This window comes from Mycetomoellerius zeteki, unplaced genomic scaffold (assembly GCF_001594055.1).
Source record: "Mycetomoellerius zeteki isolate Tzet28-1 unplaced genomic scaffold, Tzet1.0 scaffold62, whole genome shotgun sequence".
NCBI lineage: Eukaryota > Metazoa > Arthropoda > Insecta > Hymenoptera > Formicidae > Mycetomoellerius > Mycetomoellerius zeteki.
Genome location: NW_017257632.1, coordinates 525,017 through 538,979, shown reverse-complemented (window position 1 = coordinate 538,979; position 13,963 = coordinate 525,017). Strand labels below are relative to the sequence as shown.

The 13,963-nt window shown below is 37.1% G+C and overlaps 1 protein-coding gene across 5 annotated transcripts in view; it reads right to left on the bottom strand.

Annotated features, from left to right (window-relative positions):
* Window positions 1-13,963, bottom strand: part of LOC108728604 (protein Fe65 homolog) — a 193,068-nt gene that overhangs the window by 121,558 nt on the left and 57,547 nt on the right. For all 5 annotated transcript variants that reach the window (XM_018457248.1, XM_018457247.1, XM_018457250.1 and 2 more), the window contains exon 3: window positions 7,160-7,521. In XM_018457248.1, the coding sequence (XP_018312750.1) occupies window positions 7,160-7,460 (301 nt within the window). In that variant the 5' untranslated portion in view covers window positions 7,461-7,521. The remainder of the gene's footprint in view (window positions 1-7,159; window positions 7,522-13,963) is intronic.

Sequence of the window (13,963 nt, the reverse complement as noted above, 5' to 3'; positions counted from 1 at the left end):
TAAACCGAAGCCGGAATAATTATATCATAAATTAAATTGACAAGCAATTTAATATTATTTCTGCAAATAAGCATCTTAAAAGCTGTAAATAATTTATTGTGAAAAATATAAAAATATAAAAAAATATATTTTTATATTTTTTTATATTAAAAGTATATTTTTCCTAAATAATATTCAGTTCAAATTCTGTAATTTTCACGAGTATTATTTCGCAAAATACTCAGCAAGATATTGTCTCTCAAGTATCTCGTGATACTAGACCTGCGAAGTTCAAGCAGAACATTTTCACCAAGACTGTTGTCGCGCAAGCAACAACGAGAAAGAAGTTCGGTTTAATCTGACTTCGAGGGCTTCGTTGCTTCTTTTCCCAGCGGTCTCGTCGGGTTTGAAATTCACGTGTCGCGAATTTTCAAGAGAAAACCCAAACATAACGCGGCGTCTCTTCGATTCTATGGTAGGATTTTTGCGGAAAGCCTCGAGGGCAAAATCGTCGTACGGAGAGAACATAGTCTTTTCGTTCGCGTGCACCACGGACAAACTCAGCTGCATTTCTCTACCGCGCGGTGGTGTAATTTGCATGACTGTCTTTGTTTTGAAGCTGACTTGTCATCTTCGTCTCTTATAACTTTCTCATACGACTGCAAAAAACCCGACTTACATTTCGTTCTATCGTACGTCGGAAGGAAAGAAAGTTATCTTTGCTAAATGGAGACTGACCCAATAAAGATTCTTCGTTAAAAACTATACTTTAATTATTAAAATATCCTACGTTGAGAGGTAAATCTTAGCTGCTATAAATTTTCGTGAATAGAAAATTGACTTTAAGCGTATGCACTAAAAAAGCTGCCATTAAGCGCGATATGCTATACTAGCTAAAATAGAGATGGGACGAGACACACTGAATAATGCTACTTAAGTACCATGGCATGAACGAGAACTGACAAGAAGTCAAATGAACGAAATTTCTTGTTTCGAGTGCTTGGCGAATGGTGGGAGGAATAGTAAAGAATTAGCTGCAAATAGAAACGGCGGCGGAAACACGTGTCTCAGAGCTTCGAGTAGAAAGAGAGGTCTTTCCTTTGAATGCGCTTAATTGCAAGAACAGTTTCGTTTCCAGATCGTGGGTCAGACAGACTGACGAGAGAAGTACGGAAATGATTAACGACAAAAGCGGAGACCCCCTGTTGGATCTCCGGAAACGGACTTGGAGGGCGCACGAGAAAAAGGACTGCTTCTCGAATCTGAAGAAACGTCCAGAAGCCGGTAATTACCCGATAAAATTCTTCCGCGCGACTAAGAAAAGAAGATTCACCCTCTTTATACTCGTTTATACGTTAAACGACTCGTTTGTTCTTATAGTGTTCATAAATCAAATCTTCATAATCCTTTCGACTTTACTTTTAACTACGATTCTAACAACGGCTTATTAACAATTGTTATGTGTACAATCTACCTCAATTTTTGTACTTCATAAAATCAATTAGGCGCATTGTACTCGAATTAAAATTTCTGACATTCACGTTCAATTTCCTAACATTTATCGCAGATGCATGAGCAATCGAAATGTACTAAACAAGCAGTTTTCATAGAAAACACGTTCAATAACGCGGATTTAATTGCGCGACACTCTTCATTAGTCGTGATTAACGCGAAATAATAGCGTCAACGTCAGCGAAGAGTGCGATCGATAACGAAAAATAATTTAACGCGCAGGGACGAACTGGGTCATTGATTCGCTTTGCGTTAGTTGCCGGGTAAGTACCCGATAACCAAATTTAACTCCGACGAGCTCAGTAATAAACGGATAAGTAAATCCATTAGCCGCGGTACCATAGTAACGCATAAATTCGTGATCCCCTCGAATGCGCCGATAGCGATTCTTCATGTAATCGATTATACTCCCATTGCCGTTACGTCGCGTGACTGCATCGCCGGCGTAACTTTCCGTTGCGCTTGGAATATCTCAGAGACGATCGTGAAAGTAAATTATTTATCACAAAGAGAAAATGGCTCTCACGTAAAACAGTGAAATGTCCGTAAATGGTGTAGATCGTGCGGAAGGGAATTGGAATACAAAGATAGAGAGCTGTCATCGTCAGTGAGCTTCGCATAAGGACGCAGAAGTTACGGTCATGCCACTGCAGAATATCGGGATAAATCAGGGGTGGATGAACACTGTGGTTCCGAGTGGGTGGTTGGTCTGACGCAGCAAACAGAAAATAATACCGGGCAGTATTGTTCCCGTTTTGTCCCCTTCTGTCCCGTTTCATCCACTCGCCATTCGCGTTCCGCCACTGTAGGATCATCCGCTCTATTGTCGAGTTTCGCCAGGAAACCTCTCGCTCTTCATTTCCCTCCGCCCGCGGCCCTTTCCCTATCGCAGTATTCCACCCGACCCACCTGTTTTTTTTATTGCCCTGCCTTGAACGGCATATGTATTCCCATTTTTTAGCCGGAGTTTAAAGGGAGAGAAAGAGAGAAAACCGTGACAGATTGCAGCGTTTATTCCAAAAGGAAAGGCAATGGTCGCCTATATTATTAAACGCGTTTGCTACGTATTAAAGTTATTCCGCCGCGGGCTGATTACACGACGTGAGGGGAATTTACGTAGAAGCTTGAGCATTTATTTGCTTAAATACGAGGAAATGCGATAAATATAACAAAAATGAATACATAAAAAGAATTCGACCAGAGATGATAATATATAAAATAGTAAACAACAGTTTGATGCACTCTTTGCTCTAATTTCAGAAAAACTACATCTTGCATACTATTAAACCTATAGTGTCAAATTTAACCTAACGTGACTCGCCATTGCTCCTACTCAATCATATCGTTATTTTATATTAAAACAATAGTTATATTTGATACTATACAGTGTCAATTTGATACTATATAGTGTCAAATTGACACGATATAGAGTCAATTTTAACTATCGTTTTGGTCAAAAATAATGATATATTTAGTAGGAGCTCACGTTAAGTTAAATTTGACACTATAGATTTAACAGTGCAGGGCACGTATTACGGAAATGTTTGGAATGGATTCCAATCGGAATCATTCCATTTTCCCTAGAAGACACAATAGAAATCTAGAGAATAATTCCGATCATAAATTCATTCTAAATAATTTCATAATACGTGCCCTGTCGTCTATTATGCGTATAGGTATCTCCTTTCCAGCGTATCGTCTATATTTTATTATCCCTCGAACAAGAATGAAGGGCCGATCCACGACAGATCGAAACGTTTATTCGAAAGGGTGATGAGTGCGTGCCGGTTACAATTCATCACGCGCCGATGGAATATACTTTCTCGGCAAGCAAATGAATACGAAAACTAATTTTCGATGGTCCTCCAGTGCGCTGATTCGACCTCGTTTTTCAATTTTTCGCGTACCGTCCCGTCGTCGCCGCGATGTAATAGTGAAATATGATTATTCCGTCTCGCGTATATTATTTTTAACGCCCGGCTCTTCTCCTTCATTCTCGCTTGTACTCGCAACCGTTCAGTGATCGACGAACGATCGATCGGCACAGTATCGAGTCAGGCAGGCCAATACGATCCAATCATACCGACTTTCGAGCAACGATATCGCGCGCAATCCGGCGAGTTGATTGAAATATCCGGCGCGCGTAGTTTTTCCACGATGAGATTTTCGCTAGCCGCGGATTGTTTCCGCAATTTTCCACGTGTTTCCCGAACTCTCGTGAATATCCCGTTTTTATGATCAACAACAAACGTAACTTTTCGCACGCAGCGCACATTGCTCGTAGCTAATCCGATCGAGCTCGAGCGTATCCATTTCTATCGATCTGTTCTCTTTTCTAGTTTTTTATTTATAGTATTTCTCGTGCAGTATAAACTGAAATAAATGAAATTATTTGGTAATAGCGACAAACTTAATGCATAAAGAAATAACTGACATGTACATATTTATTATTACTGCAACGTATAATAATTTGAATATCCGTTCACGAATCCTGTATCGAATTTCGTTATCTTGATATTGCATGCAACAGAGTTTACAGTTGTAACGGAGAATAGTGATCGACATGGGTGGCTCGTGAATCCGTGAATTGAATAGAATTTCGCCAAAACTCTCATTCAGATCTGGCAGCTCTCTGAAAGCGTTGTCGACGAAGTTCAACCACTTTGCAGCCAAACGACAAGCGATCGCACCAATTTGGCCTGCTGAAATAGACTTTTGAATTGTCGATGTCGCAGCCTGATGTATAAAGTGTATACATCTTGATTAAAAATACCTAACTAAAATACCGAACCAAAATGCCTGTATTTCTATGTACATATATCGTGCTCATTAATTACCTACATGTACACATATTGTATACTAAAAAAAGATTTACTAAATTTTAATAAATTTGTTTGAATAGTACTAACTACACGATTAACTTACAGTCAATAAATATTTACTAAATAAAATAAATGATACATAAACAAATGGTTTTTGTACCAAATAAATATATATTTATATTTATTAAACATTTAATTAGTAGGGGAAACCGGGGATAGTTGAAACAGTTTTTTTTTAGGAATTTTTTGCAGATGACCGCAATGTTTTTACGGAAATATTATATTTTTTATGTAATATTATCGTTTTTTGTTTTGCAGAAATTTTAAGTGTAACAACATGCCCCATCAACTATCCCCGGTCTCCCCTACTCTATTCAAATAATTATTAAAATTTAGTAAATTTTTTTTCAGTGCATATATTTTTGTTTATTACCAATTTCTATATATGTATATATATATTATATATATATAATTGCATATTATAAATTTTCTAAATTTTCTATAACGTCTACGAATTGACATATAATTATAATTTTCTGTAGTTCATTGATATGTAATGTATATACATTATATTTAGTAATACGTATTTTGTGAAAGCTATCATATGATATTGATAATATTAAGCTGGACAAATTCGAAAACAACTTTTCGTGTTCGCATAAAAAAAACCGTTATACCGGCGATATGTTATAAGTAAATTATCTGCGAATTAAGAGTGTCGTCCGTGCGAAAAAGAGAATTACCAATTTCTAAGGGATCTCTTGAGTATGTAGGGCGATACTTCATTTTTCCGGACGGCCGTTACGAAGAAACGGGATTGAGCTATAGAGCGATTTATTAAGATCCTCAACGGTCTCCCGGGCAGAAGGTAAACCGGAGCTGGAAGATGGAACGAGAACTGACCAGAAGAGTAGCCAAGAAGAATGACTGTAAGGCGCGGATCGTCTTGGAAAATCTTAACGCACCGCAAGATCGAGACTTCTTTTCTCTCTTTCTCGAAAAACAAAGTATGAAGCGTAGACTCTCTCTTGAGAACGACAGAAATAAATCTCGCTATGTCATATCCGTAAACATACTCTTACCAGAGAAATTTTATCGAGAGTAAAAACAGAGAATTTCATAAAAATTGCGGTGCTTTGCGAATCAGGCGAATTTCTGAGATGTAAAAAATACCATGGTAATAATTTCTCATTTATCTTTTACCCTTTTATCTTTACGTTACCCACACCGTTAAATTCTTTCGTGATATGGAAATTATTCGCAGTTTGCGAGTTATTCGTAGTTTGCGAATTATTCGCAACTGTTATTTCCTACTTCGACATTTAACTCTCGCTGTTTTGTAACGATCGCGACGCAATAAATGAATTTATGACTTGCTCGAAGGCGGGGTCACATCGACTTAAGCTTGTATTGAAGAGAATCGTTTATCAAACATCAAACACTAATTTACGCGCCGATCAGTATGATTCAGCGGGAGTTGATTATGTAATTTCGCAATTCATGTCGCTCATTGTCGCAGTTTTCGCTGGAAATTCTTATTGCGATATTTTATTGTCGTGTACATAACATTTAAAAAAAAATATATATATATAAAATGATTCGCAAAAATATAAAATTTGAGACTTTACTACAAATAAGAAACTAATTTAATTAAATAGTATTGATGCAATATCTTTTAAAATTCCTACAGAAATTTTCATCGTAGGGAAGTATTCATTTTTCTTCCTGGGACATCTCAATAAAGCGGATGGTACGTAGAGCGACAAATCGCTCGTCATGAAAAACGGGGAATATTACCGGGTTTTAGCCGAGGAGCATATTTACCAGCGGACGTAATCACGGGCTTCGCGCCGCTCACTTCTGCCGACGCATGGCTACTTTCACGATGTCGTCACGACCGCGTGTATTGCCCATTAATGTGAACTACGGCCTACCCATTACGCCGGCATGCTCGCTTTCGAAATAAAAGACAACAGATCGCATACACCCACGACACGCGTCGTAAGATTGCGCGTTATACGCGCGGCCTCCGATATTTTTTAGTCGGATAGACCTTCGACTCGGAGAAAAATTTAATGGGTGTGTTCACTCTCAATTGTATTACAATTTCGACATCCAAGACGTTGAAATATATCGAATGATCTAATATATTGCTGTTGCGACAGAATTTGGATTCGATGGTCATGACACTTAGCTATTATATTTTTCGTCAATCATTTCATTTAAACAAATACTTTTCAAATAAATAAGTAAAGGACTACGAGCCTAATAGTCTTTACTACAAATTAAACAAAAATTAAAAATGTTCACTATAAAGCTACGATCCTGACTGCTTATTATAAATTTAAATTATTACTAAATATCGAACATTTCGACCTCGCACTAACAATAAGTCATCCTCAATGTTAAAACATAACATAACTAAGTAATAACTTATGTAAATTGTATAGATCGTTTAATTTAATATGTATGTATGATCTCACAATCGGTCTATCGTGATATATCATTGTGTGAATAATATTTCGTAATGTTTCGTCAGTTCAATTATTATGTAGTAAAGTTCCATGTTAAGACCGAAATTAATTTGGATACAATACATTAAGTATATGTTCTTAGTTATATAATGAAACCAATTAAAAAAGAACATATCTGATGAGAAGCAGTGAGAATTATAATTCTTGTAACATTATTAAAATAAGTTAAGATTGTAGGCAGATTCCAATATTAGATTATTGATAACTGTGGTCAAATATTACAGTCAAATGACATAAGCATACGAACCAAGTATACGATTTCATCAACGAGCAGATTTCATGTGAAATAGTAATAAATATAAGAGTACTTACCTAAGAAAATCTCGTCGATGTCGTCGGCATGGAGGTCAAGATCGAGCTCGGGCGCTCCGTTGTTGCCAGGAGCCTTATGGCTCCTCTTTGCCAGGTCCATCAGCTCCAGGAGATCGTCTCGCAGCTCGAGACGGCCCGCGGCCAGAAGCTCGGCCAGCAGGGTCAGGTAAGGAGAGGTCAATAGGCGCGGGCTAGTAGCACGCAGGCAACCGGGTAACCAGAGTCCTGGGAGGCTGTACGGAACCACCGGTACCGCTCCGGCACTGACGAAGCCACCGTTCAGGAGTTCGCCGCACAACATAGATGCCGCGATGACCTCAGCTCCTCCCTCGTGACCTTGGCACCGCCTCGATGTCGACTATCTGCAAACACACAGCGTCTTTGGTTAGTCTAGCGGGAGCGGGACGCCCTAGCGAGAACGGGGGAAATTAATTGCGAAACTCTCTTGTAGTGAGTTCTTCAAAGGTTAACGGGGTAAGAAATAGGAGCAGGCGAGAAGGTAGAGAGTGTTTCGCGACTTTTCTCGGTGAAAAAGTCGAGAGACTGAGCTTTACGAGTTCCTCTTGAGCGAGAGTTTTTAGATTAAAAAAAACCTGCAACTGCGTTAACTAACGGAAGTGAGTTAAGATTGCAACAGCAAAAATGATTATGTAGCTGGAGATTAAAAAAGGTTTCAAAATCAGCAAATAATTAATTAATTATAATTGGTATTACGCAGGTTAATAATGAAATATGTTGATTGCTGTCTCAGGTATTAAATAATTTTGAAATTTCTTACGGTTTTCATGTTAACATAAATTCGCTTGCACAGAGAGAGATTAGTTCTTTCTTTTTAGAAAGTAAAGTTTTTCGCAAAATGTGAGTACAGCACTGGTATATTATGAAACATAACTTCGTATGCAGGATGCATCCTTCCTTCTATTCAAATAAACTTTGCAGACGTGTGTAAGACTTTTTTATTTACTCCCATTTATTTTGATACAAAGTTTCACGTTTACACAATCAAGGGAAAAAGAACTCTTAACTGCTCACATTAATCAATTTTCTTTCCTAAGCAAATAGCATATGTAAGATAAATATACATATATGAATATATAAAAGGATACATTTCTTCATAGCAAAGTTTAATTTTATAACATCCCCACTGTCAATATAACTTTTCAAAATGTATAGAATATTATATAAATTTTAAACAGTCACATTGACAATGGGGATCTTACACGGAAAGAACGGTTTTGTTGAAGTATATAAAAATCTGGCGCAACTCGCCGGCTCGCATAAAGGAGCACGGCAGTGTTTCACGCCATGTCTTAGCGCCGAGATACTACTGTTTTCAGATTTAGCTAGATACAGATCTGAAAATAATTTGGTTGAATTATCAAAATAATTATGTATGACTCACAAATTGGTTGCTACAAAGTTAAAACTTTTTGCAGTCATTGATGCTTGAGTTTCCTACACTGAAAAAAAATCACTAAATCTTAATAGATACGTATTTCTTTCAATAGTATAACTAAAGTAAACATTTATTTACAATAAATAAATATTTACTCAATAAACAAACGATAATTAAATCAAATTATAGACTTTATATCAAATAAATATATGTTTATATTTATTTAGAACTGTTCAAACTAATATTTCTTATAATTTAGTATTTTTTTCAGTATGTACGTAATTATTTTGATTTTGTTCAACATAATTATTTCCAAATCTGTATGTTAGATACTTCAACAAAATCATTCTTTTCGCGTATAAAATTAAACTCTGCAAAAAATGCTTTTTATCATCCTGCGCTGCAAGTATCATAGGATAACTGTTTCGATATGCGCGTATCTTGATGCAGGATTCGACGATACTGAAGTCGTCGCGAAGCGACATTGAATATACAATTCCATAGGCGAACATGAAAACCGAGAGGAACGACGTGGATATAATAATAGTCGCGAAATTTCGAGTTCGGTAACAAAGGAGCTGGGGTCGGGTATACCGAACGCGAAACAACAGAGGAACAATACGATCTCTCGCAGACGGGCAAATGCGCACAATTATCGTGAAATATATACGCGAATTAATCCTACCCACGCGAGGCAGGTCCCGATGAAACACGAACCGAGTAGAATAACGAGAAGGCGGTGCCGACGAGATACGGGAGATAACGGGTGTTCGAAAGCAAAGGCATACAAACAATTAAGTTTCGAATCGCTCTTACGAGTGATTCGATTTGATCGAGATTCATAAAGTTAAATCAGCTAAGCCTACTGATGGTTCAATTACGGCAGATTTGCTTTACATTTGTCGATTTTCATCCAAAATAATCAACTTCCGCCTTTATTTGAAAGTGATCTGAAAAATTCAATATAACTATGTATTTTAAATATTGATATGTTAAACGTACATTAAACTTAAATATTTTAAAATTAAAAATCTTACACTTATACAGACAATCAATTTTTAAAAACGCAACAAACAAAGAAATTTAAGGCTAATGAGTGCACAGCGCGGTTAGATAAACGTGATATCAAAAACTTTCATTATTTTACGAAAAAGATGATGTCATCTTTATTCCAAATTGATTGATTAAAAAGGACTCCAAAGCGAGGAAAAAAAAACAATTAATTTGGAATAAAGACATGCATGATTCCCTTCTTGTAAAGTAATACAAGTTTTTGACATTGCGCTTATTTGTATACTCAGAAAAAGTTTTGTTGATAACCAAATTTTATTCTAACCAAATTTTTGGTTAGGACAACAAAAAAGTTGAGGTTGGTCATATTTTTTAAATATTTTGAAGCTGCAGAAATAAAGACTAATTCAAATTGTTATTGCTAATAAATATGTGCCAAAAATATTTTGTAAAATCTAGAAAGATATTTTTTAAAGCGATTGCGGTAGGAAAGATATTCTTAAGATTATTCAATATTCGTATCTTCTGACTGTCACGTGCAATATTCCAAGATAGTTAAATTCACGCACCATTTTCCCATGCATACACTGGACGAGGGGCTCGTGATGGACGATACGGATTTTTCCGAGAGAAAAAGACAACACAGATCGCGGAACTTCCAAGTATTCCTGGAGAGGACACGCGGACGCATTCGGTCGCAGACACCGACGATGCGGCACTGAACAGGCGCAAATGGAGCGTGACAGACGGAAAACCGGAAGTGATCCAATGGGAGGAGAGGCATTCTTGTGGAGCTGACCACCTCTCGGCGCGGTGCATGACGTCAGGTTTAGAGCGGGTGTGAATGCATCGAGTGATCTCATGGCGACAAGGCTGTGATAAGCACCCGATGCACCCGACATCGCAATGATAAATGGTAGGTGAGAGTTGACGGGTTTTACGAGACCGGAGATTACTTCGCAAATAAATCTGATGTTGCTTTCATACGTTATATAAAAGCAACATTAAAAATGATTCACTAAAAGTTATTTATTTTTTATTGATTAGAGAGGAAATAATTTAAAAGACATGACAAGAATATCTTGAGAATATCATTGATATAAACTGAATGCGCAGCTTTAAAGTTAGAGCAATAATGGATCTGTTTAATTTTATACAAAAGAAAAAGAACATTCTTAAAATACACAATTTAGAACTTGAAGTATTAAAAGTCATGGATCAAAAATAAAAACACTTATTTTGATCAAAATTTGATATTGTACAATGGAAACAGAATCTAGTTGCATTAACTGGATTCTATAGTTGAAAACGAGCAAATCAGATTTTTCTGGTTAAATCTATTATAATTTCAGTTGAAATGATATCATATTAATCAGAATTCTGATTAATATGAGAATTTTTTAATGTATCCATTTTCAATCAAAAATTTTTCTCACAAAGTTAAGATTTTAATTCTTACTAATAAATGTATGATCAATACCTTAATATGAGACTTTATTTGCAAGATGATGTCTTGGAATAATAGAAGACCTCGATATCGAAGGAGATGCAACAATACGCCGGAGATACATTCCTGGCAAACAGATACACGTTTTCCTCGCGGATCATCGCCAAGTCGAGCACGCAGCGGATCAAAGATGCGATACGCCCAGCGAAAACATCTCGCTGTTAATTCGATCGCCTACGCACGAATTCCTGTCGTACACGTACACGAGATTACATTATACACGTCTCGTGCGACACGAGATTATGTCGCGAGACATTCCCACGAACTTCGGCGTCCCTGAAATTCCGGATCGGAATTCGCGGCATCGCGCAGCGGCGTAGCGACACAGGGAACGGCAACGCTCATATTCTATCTTCCGCGAAATCAAGCATCACGGACGATAAACACGACGAAATTATCCTGTGGAATCCTTCGAGAGTATTCGTTACAGTAACCAGCATAATGCGGCTTATGAGGATGCGAGGATTCCGCGCGCGTCATTGCCGCCGCGGAAATACTTGGGGCAGAGCAAACATGTAAGAACATAACAGAAATTTACTTGTGATATTACAACATAATTTAGAATTTTTCTCGCTTATCTGGCCCGTGTCACTATATTCATATTTTGCAATTCCGTTTCTTTGAAAAAGGTAGAATACAGTAAGCAAGAATAGCGACAGAAGGCAAATTTAAATTTGCATTTTGAAAGCTGCAGCAAAAAAGAGAATGCTCTTTCAAGAAAATATATTTTCTACGTATACATGAAAATACATTAGCTATTCCTTTTCTTAAACATTAATCAGATATATAATTTATTTTATGAAAAGGATGCACGCTGGAAACGAAAAATTACCCGTGGATTTCCGTTCAAAAAGAGTTGAATCCTCTTTTTAGATTCCACTGTGAATCATGCAGAATGATCGCAGCCAGGACGGCGTCGCGCGAAATCGAAACTGCATAATTTTCTGGTTCACGGACCGGGCGATCGATCTGACGAATTGCATCAAGTGCATCGCGAATGCACATGGACAACGTCGCATTCCCGCCGTGATTTAACGCAGTGAAAAATAAAAACTGAGAACGTGTCAGTCTTAATGCATATCTATAAGTTCCGTCAAAATAGATTTTCACGTAAAACAAAAATTGATACAGAAAACTACCATTAAAATTATATTGGGAGATATTCTAAAAGATATGACACATACTCAATATAGACCGTATTATTTATTCTTGTCAAATGCGATTTAATATTTGTTAATATCTGTTAAATACATATTTTCCGGTACAGCATATAATCACCGTAAAATCCAAAATTTTCAATCATCAATATTAAATACCGCTTCGGATCTGGCATAACAAGTATCGAATTGGTTAACGTCGTCGCGGCAAGCGCAAATATTAGTAATACATTTCCGCTTGTCAATACGTCGTGATATTTGCGCGTATTGCATATCGAAACGGAAATGCATCCATACGCAACGCATGACAATTAATGTTCATCGATTTTTTTCGTTTACCTCACGTGACACGTCGCTATCATGCTGTACAGCTTATTCCACGAAACAGTCAAATAAAATCATATTGACAATTTGGTTTCATAAATGTTACGCAAAGATAGAAAAAAATCAAAGGCTTAAAAAATGAAAATAAAATTTTTTTAAAACTTTATAGCCAATAAGCTAAACAAATTAAATTATTTCATTATTTTTCTCAGCAGTTTTGGCTACAACTAACAATAAGAGAAAATATTAAAATTGTATTAAACATTTGTTTTAATTAATTTGATATCATGGACGTATTCATATATATAAGATATATCAGATGATATAAGATATCATCAGGTTGATTAAACGTAGTTTATAAAAATTTATTTGCAAAACATTTCAATATCATTATTATTAAGTATTAAGATTCGACCAAAAATAGAATTATTTCTTTTAATTAATTGATTCTCCTTGGAAGATCAATCAATATTTAGAAGGGGGAGGGCAAGTGCGCTTCCTTGCACCCATGTCTGACATATTTATCGAATATATGGAATACAATGGAGTAACCAAACCAATTTATGTATATCATCGCGAAGTGGAAATACTAATTACTATCATAGGTAAAGACCGGATTAAAGATGTACTCGGATTAAAATTCTCTCCTCGTTACTCGCACGCGATTCACACAAACACTAAGCTGAATTTGCGAGCAGTGTGCACATCAGAGAATTGCACTATTACCGGGTAGAATGAGTCACGACCGGCTAGGAATACTGCGAAACCGGTACTGGCAACTTTCCGGATAACGTAGAGAAGAAAGACGGGGGGTGCGCGCGATGGATAAATGCATCGACTAGGGGCGGCAGACGAACGGGAGCCACGATGGCTACCCTTGTTATCGTTCACCTCCTCGCTTATTCGAAACTAGAACAACCTTCCTCCCGTCCAGAATGCCCACCGCGAATGTACGACCACTCGGCACGAGATATCGCTTCGTCTCGCCGCGGCCATTCATAAAGCGGTCTTAAACACCAGTCTTAACTTACCCCGCGAAACGGACCGTGATTTATAGACCGCCATGGGTCTCTAGCCTGAATACCTACTACTAAAAATTTCACGACTCGCGGGATTCGAAAAACGCGAAACATCCCGCGGCCGTGGACCATTCTGGTGCGGTCATCAGATTAACCGCGGCTCTCCGCGTTATTCGGAAACGCGGTTTCATGTCTCCTTCATCCGCTATGGAAAAGGTTGTAAAAGATGAATTTGAATTTTCAGATAGAATAAATTTTAACTGAAACAATCCGGTTGAAATATTTTTCGATATATGTAACCTTAATGTTTCTAAAAAATATTAAAAGATATCACATCGAGCTAACAAAAAATCGAATGTAATAAATTATAGAAAAATGCTTCCCTAAATA